General features: G+C 41.1%; 1 protein-coding gene across 2 annotated transcripts in view; it reads right to left on the bottom strand.

The window, feature by feature from the left end:
- TMTC2 (transmembrane O-mannosyltransferase targeting cadherins 2) overlaps positions 1-22,669 on the bottom strand; it is an 892,687-nt gene extending 870,018 nt beyond the window's left edge. Inside the window, exons 1-2 of one of the 2 annotated variants that reach the window (XM_068561154.1) lie at positions 22,482-22,669; positions 21,907-22,016 (exon numbers count right to left, since the gene is read on the bottom strand). In XM_068561154.1, the coding sequence (XP_068417255.1) occupies positions 21,907-22,016; positions 22,482-22,559 (188 nt within the window). In that variant the 5' untranslated portion in view covers positions 22,560-22,669. The remainder of the gene's footprint in view (positions 1-21,906; positions 22,017-22,481) is intronic. The other variant, XM_068561153.1, reaches the window with a different exon arrangement.
- Positions 22,670-25,561: the final 2,892 nt, after the last annotated feature.

Raw genomic sequence — 25,561 nt, 5'->3', positions numbered from 1 at the left:
AGAGAACACTCTGAGTATCCAGACAGTTATCAGAAACTTCCACAAATTCTTTCATTCTTTCCTACCCATTCTCACATCCAGTCAGCAAGTTCTAGAGTCCTCTTTCCTCCCTTGAATTTGCCTCTTTATCTTCATTCCCTGAGCTTTAGTCACAGTTCCTCAATTTTTTTTTTCCTGATTTAGTGCAAAAGCTTCCTACCTGTTCTCTCTACCTTCAGTGGTGTTTTCCTCCAATCCATCCTGCTTCTGTCAAAGGATTCTTTCTTAATATGCAAGTCTGATCATCTCTCTCTCCTTCAAGGGCCCCCCTAGCTTTCAGTTGAGCTCCTTAACGTGATACCCAGGGCCCATCACAAACTGATTTCTACCTACTTCTGTATTTCCGTCCCTGGCCAGTCTCCTAAATATGCCCTTGGTACTGGTCGTTCTGAACAACCTGCAGTTTTCTCAATGTGTGAGCCAGTCTTAGGGCTTCAGGCAAGCTAGTCAGTTCACAGCACCCTCGAGACGGCCATTTGCCTTTCCCAAAGCTCAGCTCAAGTATCACTTTGTTAATCAGATTCCCGGTCACGAATCACCAAGCATGATTTGGAGGTACCTTCTCTGTCCAGAGTTGAATGAGGTAATACTCAAAAAGAAGCTTTCACAGTGCCATCAACTCAGTGAAGTGGCTCTTCTTGAGCCCAAGTTCAGCATCACTTGACTTTGGTGAAGGGTAGGGGTGGGGAAAGTATGGAGGAGGGAGGCAGGTGTGTGGGAAAGGGAGGAGAAGCAGAGAGAGGAAATGGGGAGAGGAAAGAGAAATAGGGTATGAAAGGACAGGAAGGGAGGAGGGAAAATGGAAGATGATAAAGGTAAAGCATGCTCCCTGAGGACAAAGGATGTTGGAGGAGAAAGAGGAAGAAGGGGTAAGACCCACATCTCCGAGGGGGGGCTTTTCTTTTGGGCATGAGCCTTTAGTAACAATGTGAACCCTTTCTGTTTCCCCTTCCTGTGATGATAACCATACCATTTTTCTTTCTATTTTTCTGATTCTGAAACACTACCACTCACAGTGATTCTAGCCCTAAAGTGGAGGAAAAATTTACACGCTTCCATCTGCTGGAGACAACATTTCATTTCCTTTCTAAAGCATTCTCCACATTAACTGTCAGTCAACCAAGAGTTACTTTTCAGGTTCTCCATCTGTTTTCATTTTTTTCATTTCTTTCATCAGAATCCACGGAAAACTAGACTTATTTCAATACGCCATAAATATCAAGGATATTTGGGTGAAAGAATCAGAGTTAAAAGAGGTATTAGAGGGCTTCCCTGGTGGCGCAGTGGTTGAGAATCTGCCTGCCAATGCAGGGGACACAGGTTCGAGCCCTGGTCTGGGAAGATCCCACATGCCGCGAAGCAACTAGGCCCATGAGCCACAATCACTGAGCCTGCGCGTCTGGAGCCTGTGCTCCGCAACAAGAGAGGCTGCGATAGAGAGAGGCCCACGCACAGCGATGAAGAGTGGCCCCCACTTGCCGCAACAAGAGAAAGCCCTCGCACAGAAACGGAGACCCAACACAGCCAAAAATAAATAAATAAATAAATAAATAAATAAAAATTTAAAAAAAAAAAAAAAAAAAAAGAGGTATTAGAGGTTATCCAAATCAGCAGTTTCCAGTACTTTCTCCACAGGCCCCTTTAAGTATATCCACCTGCACTCAACCCAAGGCCTGGCTTTCAAATAGTTTCTACACCTAACTTTGTCTTTTCACAATGCAGCTTTCAATTTTAGTAACCAAAAATCAAAGCTAACAATCAGATTTTCTGATAAACATAAGCTACTCAGTGCTAAGATCCCTGAATTTATATAATTATTAATCAAAACCCAAGACAAAACAAAATCTCAACATTTTGTTAGCCTATATGATCCCATATTGGATAACTACAAGCTTAGGGGTTTTAATGGAAGTTGATGGTGGATTCTGATGGTGAATTTCCATGTCCCTTCCCAGGCTTCAAGCTACTGACTCCAGCCAAACTCTTCCAAGGTTAGAGAGGTGAAAGCCCAAGAAATCTTAGAGCTCTCAATACTGCTGATGATCCTTCTTTTCTGCACTGTTTCTTCACAGGACCTTAATAAGTGTCTTCTTATCCTGTTCTCATCTTGGAATGCACAAAGAGAATTTAAGGAGTCCATGAACTTGGATGGAAAAAAAAGTACATCTTAGCTTTCACTAGTCATAAAGAAACTTAGCAATGCCTTTAATTCTGAATAAAGGCAACTAACCATGGCAGTGATTTCATCACCAGTAGGAAACACAGATGCTTTTCTATCACAGTACAATTGTTGCAAATTTCTCAAAAAATCATTTACCCTCATCACCACTTTGATATTATTGCAGTTAATGGATCTACCACCTGGTTTTGTTATTAAATAGATTAATAAAGAAGGATATATTTCACTATACAATAACTTGGTATTTTAGTATCTTGATAAATATATTTCAATTTGGGGGCTTCTATATGTTTTGTTTTATGCAAGTAATACAATTTTTTAGGAAGAAGTCCATAGGTTTCAACAGATGGACAAAGGGATCCACGACACAAATAAAAGCTGCTTTGAAAGCAAAATTCACTCAAATGCATCTCTGTGTACCCTGCGATAACAAGATGGGGTAATAAAAAGTAAGTACTTCTTTGAGTGCAATCTAACACAGTTAGTGGGGAAAAACAGGATTCAATTTCAGATCTCCCGAACTCTCGTGTATTCCGATGCTTTCATAGAGGGGGTCAGGAGCCTGAGCTTCAGAGACAGACGTGTGTGGTTTCAAATCTGATTCATCATTTAATGGCCAATGACCTCAGGCAAGTTACTTAACCTCACAGAGCCTGTGTCCATGTTTATAATAACTGCCTTATTGGATTGAGAGGATGAACTGCAATGAAATATGTAAAGAACTCACTATGATATTCTGCACATAATTTAATTATTAAGAAGATATAATAGGGACTTCTCTGGTGGTGCAGCAGTTAAGAATCCGCCTGCCAATGCAGGGGACATGGGTTCAATCCTGGTCCATGAAGATCCCACATGCCGCGGAGCAATTAAGCCCATGTGCCACAACTACTGAGCCTGCGCTCTAGAGCCTGCGAGCCACAACTACTGAACCCGCCTGCCACAACTACTGAAGCCCGCGCACGTAGAGCCCGTGCTCCACAACAAGAGAAGCCACTGCAATGAGAAGACTGCACAACACAAGGAAGAGTAGCCCCCGCTCACCACAACTAGAGAAAGCCCATGCGCAGCAATGAAAACCCAACACAGCCAAAAATTAAAAAAAATTAAAAAAATAAAAAATATAATAATCTACTTCATGCCTAAATATCTTTATGGAGTTTTTCAAAATATTATTTATATCCCACAAAGCTTTACCATTCTCTAAAACTTTACTGCCAGTATGATGCCACTCTCCACACAACCCTCAAAATCAGAGCCTACTTTCTTCTCAAAAGAACTCATGGCCCCAGAAGATCTGAAGCTAACAGCTAGAGCACCATGGCCCTGACCCTAGTTTCCATCTTCAGACTACTAATAAGTCCATCTTTGAACCCCACATGAAGTCACACTACTTCCTCCTGCCTACTCCCTCCTGATCATCACCCTGGGCAGCTTGATGTTTTTCATCTACCATTATCCATGCCGAAGACACATGCAAAACTCTGCAGTAACAGTTTTGAAGTTTCCATCATTCTAACAACCTGACATTTCCTCCATGAATCCATATGATTCACCATTTGCATGCCATTCCACTAACAGAGCACCTGACGGATTAGACAGAAAATTAAAGTGTATGAAGCTGAATTGGATTTCATGCTCATAACAAGCCTATGAGATCAGGAATTACTGTCTTCTTCATAAATGAGCAAGCCCAGGTTCAGACAAGTCACTGACTTGCCCCCTGTAACACTGCCAGAGAGTAAAAAATTGAAGAATAAACTCAAGGACTCCCACTAGTCAATGATCCATCACACTTGATTTTTCTTCCCTTTATTAAGAGAAATATTTAGCCCATTTTCTCAATTTCTTATTCCCCTGGAGAATTAAATATACAACTTCAAAATATTTCTCTTTTTAATGCATTATTCAGGTATTATGTTCATAATGATCGTGATTCGTTCGGATCCTGAGTTAAGTACACAATAGGCGAGCTGGAAATGACTTGAGATGGAAATACTGGACTGCCTAGAAAAGAAAGAAGCATGCTGGCAAAAGCAAGAATCCAAGCAAAAGAAGAAAGAACCCAAGCTACGACAGCCGGATCAAAAGAGGAACAACTAAAAGGGAGACTGTAGTGTACTTTGAACTTTGTGGAAGAAAACAGGGTACCCATGCTGGAAGCCACATTCTCCTTGATGTAGCTCAAAATGATCAATGTGATTAGAGCAGAGCCAATAAGATGTCTAGATTCAGACATGAACCCCTGCCAGCGGGGAACTGTGTCTCAATTGATCACACAGCACCAAGCCAAACCCTTAAATCTGAAATGTGAGTTGGGAGGGTAACTTCAATATAAACACTGATTTTATGGATATGATTTCAACAGTACACATTTTCCTATTACTCCCATAGAGTATTTCACTGATATATAAATACCTCCAAGCTTTACATAATGTAAGTGCTTGGACACGTTCACATATCACCATATCTTTGGCTCAGAGCAGCATTAGCAATTCACCACTTGCATATTGAAAAAACTACAGAATTACAACAGGCCTAGAATGGCTGCCAACAAATTTACTGCCTCTGTGCTATTTGTAAATTGATTGTTTCTTCTTTGGCTTATGGCAAGTAGAGAATTGCGTATAAACGCATATATATTACATATCTACTCATAAAATTTAACATTAGGATTGAACTTTCCCCAAACTCAGAATATTGTGATACCCTTTAAACAAGGGTATCACAAGTAATACAATATATTAAACAAGTATTATAATATATGTTTGATTTAATGTGTCTCTTCTAGCTTAATGTTTTTTAATTGATTTCACTAGCTCCAGGTCAAAACCTTTCTACCTAAACGTCTGCTTTCACAGAAACTGTTTATTACCTGGCTTATGAATTAAGAATTTTTAATAGGCCCTTATTGAAAATCAAATGAACAGGTTATTTGGTGTTGTTTTTAAGCAGAACATGTGGCTACTGGCTAAAATGTATTCTACTTACTTATCAGGCCTCCCAAGTTCATATCACATGCAAACATAATTAGTTATTCTTCAACTTAACTATTGAAAATAATACCAAAGGCAGCATTTTCCACTCAGTAAGGATTAATCTGTCTATTATTTTAAATTTGCAAACCAACCTTCGAAGTACAAATTTTGAAAAGCCAGGTACGACTGCTTTGTAAATCTTACACTTCTAGCCTCACAAGTTAACAAGACTCCTGAAAAGTTTAAGAATCAGATATAATCCTGCAGTAGGCAATCCTGGTCCTGACACCGAATTTTCTACCTGAAGACAACCACGTCCAAACCGCAACCATTTGACAAGTGGAGACTCTAAAAGAACGTGTAAAATGGCAATCCAGTTCAAAGCAGAAACATACGGCCTTTTTCCTTGCCAATAAGAAAAAAACCAGCGCATTACTGAACACATTTTATCAAGGGTGCCTCTTGGGGAGCCCAGAGAATGAAAAAGCATCAAGACGAGGCTGTCAACAACCAAGCAGTGACGCAGTCACTTTGTAGGTGTCAAAACCTCAATCACAGAAAACCAGGACCAGTGGGCCGACCCCATGAAAACTAGATACCAGAAGAATACCAAACAGCTGCTTAGGGCTGAGCTAAAGCCAGGCCCAGACCCCGATCCGGTGGGGGAGGTCAAGCAAAACACTTGGAGAACAGGTTGAAGCAAAGCCTGAAACAATGTAACAAAGCAGCAGACAGCTGGGCAACAACTGCTGGGAAACGCAGGCTTGTGGCTCCAGAGGCAGGGGAGCCAGGTTCACAAATAGCTCCGGCAGCGTTCCCTAGGCGGCCGCTCTGAGATGAAAGCAGTGGGCGCTTCCTTGAGGCCCAACGGGACTGCCAGGCTGCATGGCAGGGGCTGGGGCACCAGCTCACAAAGACATATTGTTGCCTGAAAACCCGCTGCTCACGAACGCACACACTCAGGATCCAGGGACCAGTTAGGACAAAACCCATAAACGACTGCAGACATGTGGCGTCCATGCCATCTAGTCACTTACTGCTATTCTAGACAAACAGGCCGCAGTTGGCCAAGTTCTACCAAAAATCACCGGTGAGGACTCACTATAGTGTCATCCAAGAGAAAGGGAAGTCAGTAACATTTTACATCTGTAAGACTGACCTTGAGTTTTAACTCCTAACAAGTGTATCTTAGACCTGTGTTTCCCATCAAATATCAGGGAACCCCTGAGAGGGCCCAGGGACCAGTAAGATCGTCCCCTGCTCTCAGGGACCAGTAAGATCACTGCTGGAAGAGCTTTATAAGTATGTGTTTCCATTTAGATCAGGAGGTGGCAACCTTTTTGGTTAAGGGCCAGACAGTAAATATTTCAGGCTTTGCGAGCCCCAAGGTCCCTGTTGGAACTACTCAACTCTGCCATTGTAGAGAGAAAGCAGTCAGAGACAACAAATCCACAAATGGGTGTGGCTGTTTAAAAAACAGGCTACAGGGTACACTGGCCCACAGGCTGTAGTGCCTACTCCCAATTTTGATGATAGTCCAGAATACACACACACACACACACACACACACACACCCCCATATGAATGAATGTTCTACCTCATATGTGTGACCACCTCATAACTGAGTAAGGCCACATGACTTCTGAGATTGCATTTATGATCGAGTTGGCACCAAAGAGTACTACTCAAATGCTTAAGGGTATTAACAGACTGGAAGTGGACATCACGGGTCCCATGGACATGTGTGGTCTCCCCCTCTTCACAGAATCCCTTTTCCTTCCTTCTAATGAACGCCCTCTATCCTATACTGCATATGGCATGGGCTAGGCAAACCTGCTTCCTCTTCACTCCGATGCCAGACCAGAGGTACATTTCATGGATGAGCTTGAAACCTAAGTCAGGATAACTAAGATCCCCTCTGGAGCATTCTGGGAGAGCTAGGGAAGAGATCTTAGGTTGCCACTGGCCACAGAGACCACCAAGATGGCCAGACCAAGAGATGGAGAAAGAAATGAAGTCCTCAGGCCTCATCAGGGCTCTTAGGTTCAGACAAGCAAGAGGTTCTGCCTCTTCTGAACTGGGCTTTGGGCACTTGAAACCTTATTATCAAAATAAACCATGCTAGCAAAACTAAAGGGCGGATGACAATGTTTTAGCAGCAATTCAAAGCAGCAATACAGGCATGCCAAACTCCAAAGCACCCACAGCATCTCCATGCTGTGACAGCTCACTGCTTCTTCTTACTCACTGAGGAAAATAAGCACATCCCTCCACCATCTTTCACCCCAAACTGATCTACATGTCTGCTTCCTTTTTCACCCACTTGCTCCAGACAGAAACCTGAGAATAGTCCCTCTCCTACAACCCTCCACATTCAGCTTGTTACCAAGTGACGTCAACTTTTCTTCACATTTTCCTTTCTATTTCACCCCAATTTTTTTCACCTCTGTTTCTACCTTATTTTAGCCCTCATCGCGAACAGGAATACAAATCCTCCAATATAATCCTATAATGGACCCCTTTCTGGTCTCTCTGCTTTGGATTTCACCCTTCTTCAGACAGTTCTCCAAATTTTATCAGGGAACACAAGACCCTCGGTGATCTGGCTCTCGCCTACCTTGCCAAGTCATCTCTTTTCCCTCCCGCTCCCTACCCTCTACTCTAGCTTTATGCCCTGCTCTTTGGACACCATGCCTTTCTCTTTCTGCACATTTTTTTCCCGAAATAATCCTCCCTCTCTCTCATTTTATTAAGCTATTTCTTATTTGTTCTTCAGGAATCAGTTCTCACAAGTGCCTCCCTCATCCTCCCTCCCAGTCTGGGGTCAAGTGCCCCTCTTACGTACTCACAATCATAAGCATGTCTCCCTGTTAGGGAAACTGTCTGTTTACTTGGTCTCCCCACCAGACTCTAAGATCCTTGAGATTATGGACTACATCTTCTTCAGGGTCAGTGCCCCCCATATTAAACATGGTTCCTGACATAGCTAAGCATTTACAAATGCTTGCTAAAGGAACACAGGAATGACAGGGGCATCCCACACTGATGCTTTCTTGGGAGATAACGCACTTCTAGATAAGAATGACTTAACACTTTTAAATCAAAGGCGAATGTCTATTCGAGTGGATTTCCTGAATTTAAAATAAACCACATCAAATATTTCTCCCAAACCTTGAATAGAATTATCATATTTTTATACTGTAATTTGCAGAAATCAGGTTACTTAAATGGTAAACATACCCTTACCTTTTCTTTCTCTCCATCACTTCTAGTAACAACAGCTGTTTCTGGTCTCTGAGGTAAGTGACCAGAATACACAAAACAATTTACAATGTTATTACTAAGTATCCTTAAATCTTTTGGTTGGTGTGTGTATAAGGAAATTATCTCTTTACCAGTTTTGCTGCTTTCTTAATTTCTATTCGTCTCCTTTTTTCTAAAAGCAATGCTGATAGAATAGAAGTTAGCAGGAACTGATATGATTTTTCTTGGGAAAAAAAAATCCTTAAAATAAAATTAATCTCCTTTAAGTGAAGGAAAACTGATAATATTTCACAAAAGAAATCACTCATTAGCTTCCATTTACTCAAGATTATGACAGAGAATACCATGCTGGTTTTCAATAAAGTTATAGCTACAATGTTACTTTGGCCACTTTCTACCAATTTCAGTTGATTCTGGTAAACTCTTTCTGAACACACAAATAGCCTGCAGACATACACAAAAGATTTTCTTCAAATGCAGTAGGTAAGCTGCATGCAAAACATTTACTCTGTTTTTATATAGATTCCCAGTGATGCTCAAAGAAAACACATTCGGGATAAGTTCTGGTTTGTGTTTAAGTTTTTATTCCGGTTTAGAGAAAACTTTAAAGTAAATAACGTTCTTGTCACATCTTAGGTTTTACAGGAAATCTTTGATCTTCATTTTCAACCAGTTTTCATAAATAATGATGACATAAAAAGAAATAAAAGTGAAAATCTAAACTTAAGATTATTCTTAGTATTGAAAACAATATTAACTTTTAAATATCATATATGGTCTACCTTAAATCTACAAGGTTTGCGTATATGAATAAAGTGTCCAATTTAACATTAAATTTGCTAATTCTCTCAGGCTTTAGTTTGAAAAATAAACCCAACCCCCTCCCCAAAATAATGAATTCTCAGAATGCAAATTCTAAGTACACAAAGATGAACATCTGGGTATTTATTATGATAACTGCCTTTAAAAAAAAAATACAAACAAGCTGCTATTTTATAACACACACCCCAAATTCCGCATGCAATCAAAATCTACCAGAGAATTTTTTGAAACACCAAAGACCTACTTTCCACAAATACAGTTGAATTCAGAGGATTTCCATTCTAACAACCTGTCTTGATTCAACCTCAAGAAGCTGTCAATCAGTTGCTGCTCTGGTTCTAATCCACAGAGGTACCAATCAAAATGACCCATCTTCCATTGCAGTGCCTCTGTTTTCCCCTCACGAAGAAAGGTCATCCCAATTCCTCTATAATGATCCCTCCTCTATACCATAAAAGGAAAGCACTGTATCATAAACAAGAAAGGGGCAAAATACTCTTCAAGTCAACTCCTCTCAATTTCACCAAAGTTCATTTATAGGGATGTCAAACTTAACCTTCTCCTTCATAGTAGATAACCCGTCCTTTCCATCCAACTCCTCACCCTGGAGAAATCCAGCTGTTGGTCTTTTCTTTAGTCTTAAAAATCAACTGCTGAGGCATGTTTAATAAGGTCCTGAATTATTGGTTTCTTGTACTTATTTAAATTAATCCCAGAGAGTTGAGAGCCATCGTACAGAAAGCATTTGTCGTTTCCCTTTAATAAATTAAAACAGTATGACGGATCTTTTTTTAACCCATCAGTAACAGAATCTGGTTTCTTAAAATACTGGATGAAATTTTCACCTGAACATTCTAAAAATGTTCCAAGGAACAGATGTGCACTAGAGAAAACTAGGCTGCTATCCAACAAGAACCAAAAGTGCTCTCCTTTTTAGGAGCTTGCCACTTGCTGTTAGAATTTAGTTATTAATAGGAACAGAGTAATAAACATTCCAACCAATAAGAAGGTAACACATGAGAAATAAAATGATGATCATGGCTGAGGTAAAAACATCTGTGGTTGATATGGTTTGTTGTATTAATGCCTCATTTTCATTTTCACTGTAAAACATTAGATCCCTAGTTGATCTGGCATGTGTAGCAAAATGCCCAATGTTTTACTGAAAACATTATCAATTGCCTCCAAATGGCCAATATCATATATAGTTCTTAGGCAAATGAGCCCAAACCCTAAACCCGGTAACTGTGACCTGCTTTAAGCTGGAAGAACCCTAGAGGATCATTAGAGCCTCACCCTGACTTTAAAGAGGAAACCGTGTTATAAATACAGTAAACCTTCAACATGCTAAGCTTACTTGGACTTTGAGGGGGAAAGTATTTTCTTTTTTTGGGGGGGGGGGGAGTGGGGGAGAAAGCCAGAAATGTTAGTGTCAAATGGTAAGTAAACATGTGAAAGATCTGTTTTAATCAAGAAAGAGATCAATATTCTTAAAGGCAGAACTACTTGTAAATAAATTAATGTGAGATGTAGGTCCTGGTGAGAGAGCAAGTTAGAGAGCAAAAAGCTTCCCAGAAAAGGCTTCAAAGAACAGAGCTTTTCTATCCAATTTACTCACTGTAAAACAAAAGATATATAAAAAGTATTCCTGGGATTTGGGCTAACTCTCTACTCAACATTATCTTTTGCAACATAACCGAAAACAACTCCATATTTTCATTAAGATTTTTCTTATTAATATTAATAAGGAATAACTTAATATTAAGATATGTCCTTAAACAATGATTTTCCTTAAAAATCTAAGCTACACATCAGAGAGTGAAACAATTCTTATAAGATGCTAAGAAATCATAATTTTGCCTACGCTCCTACACACAGTAAGTATTATCTAATCTAAAGAAGAAAGTCACTTGAAGTGAAGAAGATGGGAGATATCTGAGTTCTGGGTTTCGTATGTACTTTTTTTTTAATTGGTTGTTCAATTAATTTTTTTTTATGTTTTAATTTTATTGGAGTGTAGTTGACTTACAATGCTGTGTTAGTTTCAGGTATACAGCAAAGTGATTCAGTTATACAGTTAAGTATATACCACAAACATTTTATTGCCAAAATTTGTGTGTGTGTATGCACGCATGTGTGTGTATATAATGGTTAAATTTCAACATCATTTCTCCAAACCCATAACCCAAGATGAAAATTAAAATTTTAAATTAGTAATTATTTAATATACTTCACCGAACTTTTCAGTGACACTAAATCTATCTGCAATACCAAGTTAAATATTATTGGAAATAAGTTTAAATTTTGAATATTGGCTTTAATGAAAATTCCCTAAGTGCTCTACAATATTTTTAGATGTTGTAACGATTTTAAAATATCAGCTATAAAGTTAATGAATAATTTCTTGATCAAGAGAAATACTTAATAAGTATCTCAGATACCACTGTACCAGGCATTTTATAAAACTTATTAAATTCTCCCAAGAACTCTAGGTATTACTATCCTCATTCTATAGAACAGGAACAGAGTTTTAGTAACACAATCAAAATTACACAATTAGCAAGTAACAGTTCTGGGATTAGATCCCTAGTTTATCTGGTTCTAAAACTCTTGTGGTCTTTGTACTTTTTGCCACCTTGTTGCTTGGAAAGGTCTAAAAGAAAAAAAACATTTTCTAATTAGTTACAAAAATGTATCACCAGGTTTAGATATTAGATGTCACCATCTAGTACATGTGCTAAGCACACTTACTACAGATTCTCAGTACACCACTGATTAACACAAACACTTCAATGCAGAAAAACTTCAGCTTATCTGACATCTATCTTTCCTAATCACTGGGTTGCCAGAACTGCTCTAAATCTGAACATACTCCCAAAAGAAAAGGGGTTTCATTGAAGAGAGAGATCATGAGTACCCAGTAACAATATACCCTGCCAAGCAGAACCAGAGTACCAAAGATTATTCACACCCGATGCACTGCAATTGGTCCTTTCACCCTGCAGAAGGAAAGAAGTGCTCAGATTGGCCAGAATATCTATTCAAAATAAGCACAGAGACCAGAAACAAAGGGAAAGCAGCAGAAAAGAAATACAGGAGAGCGAAACCTGCTTCTACAGTGAGACCAGGGACAGCTGACCAAAAGGGTGGCCAGAGATTAGAAGCAGAGATGGGGCAGGCAATAGAAGCTGAGACCACAGGAGCTCAACCATTGACTCTGAGTGAAAAAGTGAGCCAGGACATGGAGTAGAACACAGCTCTGTTCTCAGGGGAGAAGAGAGTGAGATGCTAACGTACGGGGATAACTGAGTCATTCATCCTCTGGTCCAACACCGTCTACATCTGACTGCAACATCATGCAGCTTTTTAAACACACAGAAAACATTCATCAGACTATTCCATTCGGTCCTCACTCGGTGGTTGGCAGCTGTTATCATCATTTGCACTTCCTGACCAATTACAAGACCAAGTTTTAGAGGCTTAGTAGCTCAAGTACTAGTTAATTAAGTGTTATTTCCGAGACTAAAGACCTCTCCTCTTTTATCTTGGCCCAGTGTTCTTTCACAATACTGCCTGTAGTACAGAGGACAGTGTTTTAAAAAGAAAGAAAGAATTATAACTTATTTTAGAATAAGTTCTTTAAAAAGATTTCTACTAAGTAGGAATGGAAAACTTCACATATATATGGTATTCACCTATTCAGAAATCCACCAAAGCGCCCAAAGGCTGAGGTATAGTGTACCAGGTTAAAAAAAAATCAAAGGGGCCCAAGCATTTCTAATACTATGTAGATATACCTTTACCCAGTAGCATCACGCAGTGCCTGAATATCATTAATAAATCTTTATCTTTCCTGCTCTCAGCTGCCTAATGCCTATATTTTGCCACCTGCCTGACATCTATAATCTTCATTCAGTGTAAGCCAAGTTTCCTTACAAGGGATTGTTCAACAAAAGTACAAACTCATCAAGGCACTGGCTATAGACTCAGTTTAGGCATCAGCATCTATTCAAGTCATAAGCCTAAGGCAACCGCCTATCAGTTTATTTGTAAAACTCAGAATCCAACATCTGTCTCCACAGTAACTACAAAGAAGATGATACTGTAAATACAAGTTGGTGACAAGATATTTCAATAGAGATCATCTCCTAGATTTTAGCAGGCTCTCTACCTTTTCAAAATGTACACAATATCTTAAACTCTTAAGATCAATTTAAAGATGTCATGATTGAACAAATATAAAACAAAACAGAGAGATTAAATAAAATGGCTAAACTCATACGCTTTTGAGATATAAAAGATTATCCTAAATCTTTTTTAATACAGGAATTTAGGCAGTCTTTTCCGAATATCTGTAAAACACACTGAACTAATGTGTACATTACATGAACCAGCCGTATCTATCACACCTGGGAATGACAGAAATGCAGACTCTTAGACCCACTCCAGGCAGAATCTGCATTTTAACAAGCCCGGGTGATGTGCAGGCAGATTGAAGTTTGGGAAGCGCTGATCTAGAAACATATACATATACATAGATGGAAAGAGATCCAACAAGAGGCCCAGCTCAAAAATGTCCTTTTAGGAGAGGTACCAAAATATCCATCTGGTTCAAAGAAACTGAGAATTTGAACTGCATTTTAAAAGATTTTCTAAAAGGTAATCACCCATATCAAAGGATGAAGGTAGGGTGTGGAGGTGGGGGTTTATGAGAGAGGACCAGGTCTAAAGCCCCCTGGCCTACCACAGGCATCCTCAGTATCATATCAGGCCTGAATTTAAAAGAAGCTACTAAATACTCTCTCACAGAAATGGTTTACTTTATGTTAATGACATACAAGAGGTTTTAAAACAGTGAAATTTCATTTTCTGTTCAACATGGAACGAAAGCCAAAAACACCACTGTTTCTAAAAGAAAAAATACAAAGACTCTTAAAAATATAAAGGTGGAGGAAACCAAAAGAGATCATTTCAATAGGATATTTTAAATAGAAGACTAGGTATCTGTGGCAAACTACAGTTGGTAATTTCAGGCTGGACACTGGTGTCTTTATAATAGATTTTTGTTCAAATCTCAAATTCATTTTCTTTGGTTAAGTCAGTACATATCCCTATAAGAGTGGGTTAAATTGTAAAAACCTTATTTCTTTAATATAAATTCAGTGACACAACTCAGCTCCATTTTTTTTCTTTCAATAGAATAACAAGAATAACCTTCCTATTTTAAATAAGGTTTACCAAATGAATTCAGGTATACTAGTTTTTCACATCAGTTAGAAGTAATTGCCTCCCACTAAAGGGCCTATTTCTGCAAATAAAAATGTCTTTTTGCCTGATTAAACTTCTTCATCATCGGAGAAGTTTTCTTCTGCAAACTTGTAGTTGGAAAATTTGCCATTAGAAGCTTGCTTTGTCAAAATGAGCTCTTTTCAATTTCTTTGGGAGAGCAGTCCTGTAGTTAATTATTTGGAGGAGGAGGGAAACATCCTATTCTAAAAGTACACCTGACAAACTATTCGGACCCAAGTATTCTACCTTAAGACATCTTTTACAACCCAAAGCAGCAGGCTCAGTATTTATAATACCTTTAAAAACCTGAAGATAGGAGGGCAGAGGTACACAAAAGATAGTTTATAAAACAAGGAGAATGGTCCCCAGGGGAACAACACAGCTGCCAGCCTTACCCCCCTTTTCCCAAATGGCTCTGTAATGACAATATACAATTGTTTCCTAGTTAAACCATAATCATAAGACTATAGTGAACTTGCTTTTTTTTTTTTTTAACTTCATGCTCCTGAGGAATAATCACACATTTATTATAATAAATTCCACAGAAATAAAGACCAGTCATCAAAGACAAAAGGAAAGACACATTTTATTTGGACACAGCACCTACCACATAGCTGCTATTCCAAGGGCACTGATGTGTGTTTCATTTGACAAATCATGTAATTTAGTCAGTCTCCTTGACAATAACTATATGCTGTGCCACGCTTCAGACCCTGCCTCACCCTGATATCACAAAATGCCCCAGCAAAGAAATCAAGAAACAAAAGCTTACACCAATTTATCATAAGCAAACAGCATCTCCTCTGCCACGTACTAAGGTACTTTTAAAACAGATACAGTAGCACTGCCCTCAAGCAATGCGGCATGTTTATAGCCTCGGAATAAGTAAATGTACATATAATTTCACTTATTTCCATGATAAAATGGAATCTAAAGGTGGAGTTAGGGTTTTGAATTCTAATCTCTTTTCCAAATTAATTTTTTAGACATCAGCAAGTCAAAATCTCTCTCCATCTCATCTTTAAAACAATCATTTCTAGTTACTCAAATTAACTGTATCTTATGAAGTGCCCTTAAATAAAATAAATTACTTTAAAAACACAACAGAAACTTTTAATGTAGAATCTTGAAAACAAATCATTTCAGTGTTCCCGCCTTCTTCAAATTTCTCCTGAATAGATAGGCTTACTCAATTCTTTCCTACTTACCTGTAAAGAAAAAAGCTCACGGATGAACCCAAAATTGTAATTCCCAAAAGTTTCTAAAAGACTGAAACAAACACCTATAACTTTTATTCTAAGAAACCTTGAGTACCAGAGAAACTGACAAATGTAACTGAAAAACTAAACTGTCAGAGTGGAGGAAAAGAGATCAATAGAAATTTGACAGTGCTGCATCTTGTTGGAATTAACTGCCTAGAAAATACAACCAAAATAATCTCTAGGCAAAAGTCTTCAATCCCTATGACCAGTCAAGGCAAATCTAGTTAACTCAAAGAGTTCAGCCACTGCAGACCTCCAAGGAAAACAACTGACCTGAACAATTAGGAAGGAGCCATTTGGGAAAGGTATTCTAAAGCTTCCACAGCTATGAATAAACTGCCAATGAGCACCAGATCAAGAAGAGGTCCAGTTCAAACCATCGACCATGTATCCTCAGCAGAGATGCTCTGGGAAAGAAGCCAACAGAATCCCAATAAAAGTTTAAAAATACGAGTATCAATCAAAATAAACATGAGTCAATGCAAGTGAAATTCTGCTAAAGGACAAGCTATCAGCATTTTTTATGTCCATCACCAGATTCCCAGATTCAAACACTATATAGTACCTGGTAAAGTACAGGTAGGAAAGGACGGACAGGGACGCTCACTGACAATGGGGAACAGCTGCTGTTTGTATTATGCACCATATATAAGGGAAGCCCATGTCTAGTGGTGTTCATAATTAGTGAATTAATGACTGTAGTCCTTTATTCCTCAAAAACACATACAAATCAAATCTTCAAAGAAACCATCTAGCGTTGTGCATAATTACACCTGTAATGATTCAAAACATTACGCCTTTTTCAACCCGTGAAAAATAGGATGTAGCTCCTGGTGACAGGCCTCTCCACTTTTTTCAACTAGGCTCTTAATGAGGACAGCTATTCATAGAGGGAAGGTCCTTACGTTCAGCAACCCACTTGTCCCTTCCATCAAGGCTGCCACACTTGTCACTTTTGTGAAGCCATTAAAGGAAGGACCCAAAGCTCATGTAAGACTTAGCTTCCAAGAGAGGACCAAAAAATTTAAGAGATGAATGTTAGTGTTGAAAGCATGCTGGGTGAGAATAATGAAGTTATAAGAAAGTAGGTCTGTCAGCCACAGATTTATCGGAGCGCCTTAAGGGTAAACTTTGTCCTTTCCTAATGTTATGAAGGTGCCTGTTTTAGAGAAAACGAACCCTTCGCCTATGATAAACAGCTGCACCATCAAGGGCATTTTAAACAAGTGCTTTTAGCACGCTGAACAGCAACAAAGAGATTAGGAAGACAAACTGCTCTTAACTCATGTTGGAATCCAAAAGGTTGTAGCTATTTCAGAATTATAGCAGCAGGGAATTCAGTGTTACTGTAGGGACACGTTAGCTCTGAAAAACTAAGTGCAGATGATGAGATGATGTAAACTAATAATGTGCAATAAATGCAGTCCCTCCCCCAAATATAGTGTATTTATAAATGAGAAAAACTAAGAGACAGATGGCTGGCAAGCAATTTCCCCTATGGCATTTGCACATGTCCGTTCAGTGCTTCTATCTGGGTCATTTGCTAGGATAAACCCCATGTGACAAGCTCGATGGAGGTAAGGCAAAGTGGTCCATACCTGCTTCACCGAATTTTAATTTTAATTTACTGTTAAGAGATGAACTTATTCAAACAGCAAAATGAACCTTTTCCACATAGATCTGATTAAACAATCAAAACTTAGCTAGAAAATAAAATGTCACATAAAATATTTCATAATATTTCATAAACTATGAACTGTACCCACTGGCCTTTTTTTTAGTACATTATCAACTGGGAAGGAAATGAGAGTAAAATAAAACTCTTGTACACATTAGCTTCTTCCAATAAAGACCTGAAGAGACAACCTTTGATGCAAAGCAAACTTCTCCCTTATTTACTTTGATTTTATAGTAATTCTTTCTAAACATGGTTTTACTAAATACCAGACATGCCTTCAGTGGTTGAACATACTAGAATTTTAAGATAACAAACCCAGATTGGTCCAAGGCAAATTTATTAGAGAGAACTTTTCAGAGAGACGTTAGAGGGACTGATCATTTCACAAGCTATTCTTATACCAGGTCAAAAACCAAACAGATAATAACACTAAAAGACCAAGTAGAAAGTATAGTTGAATATCTTCAGGGAAAAAAAAAAAGTTTTTCTAAAAAGCTTGTCAATATACCTTAAATCCTCTATTCCTTCATTTTAAATACTGTTAACCAAACTCTTTATAACATTAAGGGAAAAAAAACCTTAACAAGTGTTTCTATAAAACTGAGATTTACATTTACACCTGAATGAATAACTAAATTAGGGATGTGCTACTGAAAGTTTGGAGTAGGTTTGATTTCAAGAGTAGAAATTCCTGCTGTGGAGTTGCTTCTCCAAGTTTCACAAAATTACTGCACACCAATAACTAAGGAACCTAAAGGTAATGCTAATGATCATGGGTGAGTTTAAAAGTTGCAGAATGGGCAATAAGGAAAAAACTTTTCAAAGCAGCCACAAACGCATTTCCCACTTTCAAAAACTCAAATTGTCTTTTTTTAAAAAAACTAATGCATTATTTTACTCACATGAGACTAAAAAGATGTATTCGGTGCATTATGTTCTTACTTATCTATCACAAAGGGCATGCCGTCAATTAGACGATATGTGCCAAATGAAATCACACTACGAAACAGCAGTTATATTTTACTTTTGTTGCTTTGAAGTAAACTGACTCTTCTTTTAGTGCTATCTTTATGCAAAACATAGCAGGACTTCTAAAGAGGATGCAGGGGAAGTGATGCAATGTTATCCTCGACAAATATGTAAGACAGCAGAGAATTCGGGGTCAGCAAGTTTTTCCCACTGACCTAACATCAAATTTCTCCAGAAAGGGAGACAGTCCTTCACGAAGTCACACGCAGCATGACTTCAACTTTGGCAAAGACTGCATGTTTATAATTCCAATTTTACTCTAACCACAATTTAAGATTCAATACAGTCTTTACTAGATTGAAGGCAAGGGGGGAGGGGAAGAAGCTGAAACTGTATATGCTTTTTCATCAGATATGATGAATTCTACTCTTCTACTGTTTGTTTCATCACATCAGAGCCATAGTCTTACATTTAGCACAGAAACACTTGTAAACTATTCAATTTTACCATAGGGAAATTGATTTTGCTCGAAGAAGGTTTCAGATTACCACTTAATCTCAACCAAGCTACATCAAACACTGAATATAATTACATATATAGTTTATAAAGTAAACCTGAGCACTACATTTAAAAGAAATGATAACTTGGAGAAGTACCACAGCAGTAATGTTTAAGCTGAAGCAATAGAAAGCCCTCCTACAGTAAATGCCAGATTCTTCAGCTAAAATGCAGAGTCTTGCTTTAGTTAAGCAAGTCGAGCGTAAGAGCCACCTCCCTTCCTTGAGCTGCTCCTCCACTCCCAGCACTGCCCTCTCCTTGAAGAACCATATTTCACAAAAGTTCCTAGGGTGGTGGGGGGGGGGGGGGGAGTGAAGGGGAGTGGGCGGTATTTCGGCAGAAGCCACAGATGTAGTTTAAACAAAGTTTTACACTTGAGTCTTTGTAGTATGAAATGGAGTGGTGGAACTAAACACATTATCATCATCCTACAGTTTCCACTTGACTCCCCAGCTATTTTCCCTGCTTCTCACACAAGCGAGTTAGAGCAGTGAGACAGAAGAAACCTTGGCACTGAATCACCTGAACATGCTATGCAGACACCAAATATGTGCCATGCTTCTACTAATACATATTTCATAATTTCTAGGATTCATAAAAACCAAGTGTGACACTTGTAAGATTTCATACTCTCAAGAGTATGTGATTGCATACGCAGTTCTGCTACCAAGAAAATTAGAGTAAAATACACTTTTCGAATTGTAACTAAGTGTAATGTATATTTACAGGTCTTTAACATCATAATGGTATATATTGTCTATATGTCATACATTGGGCATGCTATCAATTAGATGATACGGGCAAATCATCACATTAAATTCATCTATGCAGCTAGGTATAACTCAGGAATTTTGACGCTCCATTCAATCTATAGCAGGTAAAGAACTTATAACAATTGCCAACTATCAAAGCACAACTAATTTATCATCACACTCACACCATTCTGCCGAGTTACAACACTAACACTTCTGACTGCTGATTAAAGAACACAAAGTAAGCATTAAGTCTACAGAGAAATGTACATGCAAATGTAGTTTAGTTCCAGCCTTAATCTTTATTAGGATAGTTTCTTCTGACATGTACTTTTTAAAGAACTGGACAGCAATAAAGAATAGCCACACCATGCTATTTGCTTGATTTATCACAGTGTTCTACAATAGTTACAGTATTACAGTAAGTTACTTTTTTATATAAGCCCTAAATTATTGGTTTAAATGCTTACTCTTCAAACTGTCCCCAACAGTGCCAGTAACTGCCCAGATTCTTCCCTGAGCTCGCTTTAGTGAAAAGTCACCCAACTTTGGAAGCAAGAGCTTTTCCTGCCAATATTCTAGAAATAGCAGGTGCAGAGTAACACAAAATTGGAGGGCACAGAAGCAGCTGACCTCACTCTTACACACAGACCATTTACTTCTCGAAGCACGTAGCAAAACTGCTGAAATGTGTACACTGCTTAAAAGTTGAGGAAAAGTTTATGTGTAACAGTGGCTTCCTATCAACTAGTCTCTGATAGACACTACATAAAATGAATTAAGAAGGGTTTGCTGGATGTTCTTGTACCTATTATCAGGGTATTTCATAACAGACATGTGGGTGTGAACCAAGATTCGCTGACTGAAGGCATACATCCATGAACATGCTTTTAGCTGTAGAGTGGGCACACGAGAGGATACAGAATATGGCTAAGCACCACCGGGAGAAAAATTTGCCTTCCTCTCCCCTCACTGTCAACCACTTTGCTTAAGTTCACTCACTGCCTCGCCCTGACCCTGAGGATCCATTCACTTTCCATAACCCAGAGAGGCTGCTGAAAAGCTGTCAAAGCAAATCTGTGCTCACTTTTTGGATGGTTTAATTTCAATGGAGCATGAAAACACCCCAGGACGGTTAATAAGTTTAGCCAGGCGGGCTGTTCTCCCTAATATATTTTAATTATGCATCTGTTTTAATTGTAATCAGATTAAGTCACCGGAAAGGCACAAATTGGAATTTTCCCTAATGGCTATTAGAGCTTTTCATCAGTTTCTAAACACTAACAACGTTTAAAAAATAGGTAGAGACACGAGCACAACTGTGACATTTCCCAGAAATCGATGCAGTTTCTTTGACAACACAGTTCAGGTCTCATTAGCCACCCAAACTAACCCAAACGCAGAAGACAACTTCAGTCTCTAGGGGCGTCTTCTTCCCCAATTAGCACAAAAGAATCGCTAACGTCTAATGTAAAACTCCCAAACAGAAACGAAAACCCAGGCTTTTACAAAGTGCTACTCCATCGATCGGTGAGGGAGGCGGGGGAGCGTAAGAGATGACCAGCAGCATTATCCTGGCTCAAAGTAAAGTACACCATACGTCAAAAGGGAAAGTTGAAACAGAGTGCGATTTCTCCACTGTTTTGGCAACTGTCAAACGTATGTTTTAACCTCGGGAAATAAGTGTCCCATCAATAAAAGGAAACATTACAGGGAAGATCTATTAGGGGACGGGGAGCAGCTTCCTTCCAGACCAGACGTAAAATCGCTCAATGTGCTTTTGTTGCACCATGGAATACCTAAGATTATTTTGTAATACGTTCGTTAAAGAGTTTCCCAAATTGCTGTGATTTCCGCTAAGAAACTTAAGCGTCTGCCAACAGCCTAGAAGCAAGGGAGAGGAACCTGCTGCAGACTAGGAACCCAAACTCCCTCAGCCCGTCCAGTGCGCCCGCGTCCCCGGCGTTTGCTTTAGGTGTTGATGTTTATGCGTCTCCGAAACCTTCAGGTGCTGGACCAGTCCCCCCAAGACGCACTTCGAACCTTAAAGCAGGAAGCTTCAGAGCTATCGCGGAGTCCCCAAGCAGCCCGCCACCCCTTCCTCTCACCCCCTTACCTGTCATCGTAGCAGAAATCCGCACGCAGGGTGTTGAGATACAAAGCGAGCCCCAGAGCGCTGCTCACCAACTCTGCAATCATCTCTCCACCGCCTTCCCTCCGGCTCGGCTACCAGCGCGAGGGCAACAGCGGCAACAAAAAACAGAAGCATCAATCCCCACCTTCCGCCGCTTTCTCCTCCCAGCTTCACTTTTCCCTCGCTTCCCCACCCTCCCTTCCTCCCTCGGGTCCTTCCAATCCACCGTTCTCCTCCTCCTCCTCGCGCCCGTCTCCGCAGCTCCCGCGTCCTCCCCGGGTGCGGGCTCACACCGCGCTCCCCATGCCCTGAGCCGACGAGCGGCGAGCGGCGTTCGGGCTCCGCGCCCCCCGGCGGATGCACAGGGCTAGTCCTTCGCGCGGCTCGCGCCCCCACCCTAACCCATGGCAGTGCAGGGCGCCCTAGGTGAGGAGTGGGACTCGGAGGAGGTGGAGGAGTGCGGGGTGGGGACGGAGGGACCGGACCGAGCCGGGCTCTGAGACCAGCTGGAGGAAGAGAGAGAGAGAAAGGCGGGTGGGAGGGACAAGGCGAACCACCTCCCCTCGCCGCCTCCCGGTCGCACCGCTCCGGTGCCGCTCGGGCACTCTCCGGCCGCCACAGCGGCTGCAGCTCATTCACTCTTTATTAGCTCCCCTCCCGGCCCCAGCCCCTTCTCCAATGAAGTGAGAAGCGGTGGCTGGAGACTCCAGAAGCTCCCGCGTGGGGTTCTCGGAGCTGCCCCCCGCGCCTGCGTGGCCAACCCTCCACCGGGTTTGCCCAGCCCCTTTCTCCACCCAGATCCGCCCCTAAGGTTCCGCCCACGCTACCCCCTGGGCTGAAGGCTCCTCCCACTCTCTCCCCCGGCCGGAGGCTCCTCCTCCCCACCTCCCGCCCTCCTCTTGTTTCTTTCACCTTCGATTTCACTCTGGGAAGCCCAGGGAACCCAGGGGCGACGGCTGGAAGACAGCCCAAAGAGGTAGCTGGAGTGCGCCCTGGGCGGGGCAGCTAGAGGAGGAACGAGACCGAGGAGGACGCAGTCGCTCGCCCCGCTGTTGCCTGGCGGCGCCTAGCACCGACTGGATCTCAACCCCAGCGCTGCGTGTGCCAAGCGCTGCCAGGCGTAGGTCCGGTCAGCTGGAGAGACTTCTGGGGACCGGGAGAGGAAGAACAGGTTTGGCGAGTGCTGCAGACTTGGTTGCCACAAACGCACACGCGACCTGTCACACACCCTCACTGTGCGTGAGCCGAAACGGTGCGGGGGGCGGGGGGGGGGGGGGCGTTGGAGAGCTTGACGGGTATATTAGGAGGGAGAGATTTCAGCTCCGAGCCGACCGTTGTCCCGAATGTCAATGGAGAGACATGTGGGGAGGGAAATATTCCCGCAGTCAGGTTAAGAAAAAGGACCCCGAAGAGGGAAGAAAGACTAGCGCACACACATCCATACCCCGCTGCTGCGGGAGCTTTTCGTGGTTTCAAGGGAGCTGTCAGGATGACCCCAAGAACACGGAGAAGAGACGCCTGTACAACCGAGTACAGCGCTATCCTTACACCTAGGAAAGCGGGAAGCTAATGCCCTTTCCTCTCCGCCCGGATGCAGGACTGGATGGAAGACGTCCAACATGATGAAATATGGTGTAGAAGAATGGTCTGTGTAGAACGAGCTCTGGGTACTAAAGTTGCAAGACCAAAGAGGACCGTGGGCTGCCTGCCACATCTCCTCCCGGCTTGGCCCCTTTCTGGCTGGACGAGTGGCTCCCGGGACCGCGATGAACACTACTGCAGCGCCCCCTGCTGCATGACAGCCACAATGCATGGAAAACAGACCTGTAGAGGGCTGAGTCCCTCCCTCCCCCCCCATACCTCGGCCATAGCTCCAAAGGCAGCACCTAACCAGCAAGCTCTCCAAAACGGAGGCAAGAAATTGAGCACCCCGGATGTCTGGCAGTGGCCTGAAAAGCAAATACCGTGGTTTGGGTGTCTGCAAAACAAAGTAACATCTTTTCCTGATTTCACAAGGAAACCTATGTATTCACGGGTGAAATTATGAATATTTATTATACCTATTATGCCATGCACGAAGGGCCCGTTTTTGTGCCCTGGGAAAGACATAAGTAAACGCACATAAGAGGGAACTGTATCTTTAAAGGCAGAGACTGATCTTTTACCTTTTTTTTTTTAACCCCATAACCTCTGCTCACTGTCAAAAAGTTTTTAAGATCATATCAATTGGCCCGTCAAGGTCCTCTGTGTCCCTCCACTGCACTTACATGTTGATACTGGATCCTAGGACACTGGAAGAAGGGCACCCTCCTCTAGAATCAGATGCTTGAGTTTGCGTCCCCACTCTGCTCTTACCATCTGGGTGACCTTTGGCCAGTCACCTAACCTCTTTGTGCCTCAGTTTTCTCACCTATAAAACAGTGACGATAATAATACCTATCTATGGGCACTATTATTATGAGGTGAAAGTAGTTAACATGTGTAAAGCACCTAGAAGCGTCCTAAATGCAATAGAAGTGGTAGCTGTTATTTATTACTACTACTACTACTACTATTATTATTATTCTCTCCAACTCCCTCTTATCCTTTAGGTTGTCAACTAACACCTAGGTGTTTACCTCCAAAACATACTCCCATCACATCCGCACTGCTCCAGTCCTAATCCAAGCTACCCATGTTCCCTACACGGACAAATGCAGAAGCTCTCTAAGTGCTCTCCTTACCCCTACTCCTGTAGTTCTCACCCCTCGCCAGTCATAACTTCAGGTATTAGACAGAGGATTCTTTTGAAACCCTATGATCTCCCTGCTAAAAGAAAATGTTCAATGATTTCCTGTTATACACAAAATAAAACTCGAATCCTTACCACAGCTAGCCAGCCCTCCGTCTGGCCCAATGACTCTCGCCCGTCTCACTGTGCTCCTGTGTTCCAGCCACAGAGACGTCCTACTCCTCCGGAATCTACACTTTTCTTCCCCCCCCACGTGGAATGCCTTCTAGCCAGACCTTCTCCAGCTCCTTCTCAGCGTTCAAGTCTTAGTTCAAAGGTCATCACAGGAAGGCTTTCCCAGCCCACACTTTAGGAAGTAGCCTCTCCCCCAGCAATCTCTATCCCATCAGGCTGCATTATTTTCTTCATAGTACACATTAGTATCTGGAATCACCACCAGAATTGTGGCTCCAAGAGGCCAGGGACCTTATCAGTCTTGTTTTCCATGTAATGCCCAGCACCTATAAACATCTGGACAGGTAGAAGAAAAAAAAGTTCACAGTTACTGAACAAGTAAATGTGCTCAGCAGAAACTGTAGAACCACTGAAAATCCACGAATTTTCATCATGAGAGAATAGGGTAAATGGATTAACTGTCAATGTTAAAAGACAGTAAAGTATTAACAAAGGAACGAGGGAGGAAGCAGGTTAAAACTTCTTAAGAACGCATTGACTCTTCAGGAAAGTGGGAGTGGTGGGAAGTCACAGGCGGCTCCCTTCAGTAATTAAGAGGAAGGACTCAGATGCAAGAAAGCTTGAGAGAGATGTGGGTTCAGCGTGCTGAAAGCTTGTAAGCATTTTCCAGAGCTGTCTTCTTTCTCAAGGAGCCAACAGATTTAAAGAAATATTTTCTACACTGCTCCCTCA

This window comes from Eschrichtius robustus, chromosome 13 (genome assembly GCF_028021215.1).
Source record: "Eschrichtius robustus isolate mEscRob2 chromosome 13, mEscRob2.pri, whole genome shotgun sequence".
In the NCBI taxonomy this organism is placed as follows: Eukaryota; Metazoa; Chordata; class Mammalia; order Artiodactyla; family Eschrichtiidae; genus Eschrichtius; species Eschrichtius robustus.
The sequence above is the reverse complement of the archived record's forward strand: the minus strand, read 5'-3'. Positions and strand labels throughout refer to the sequence as shown.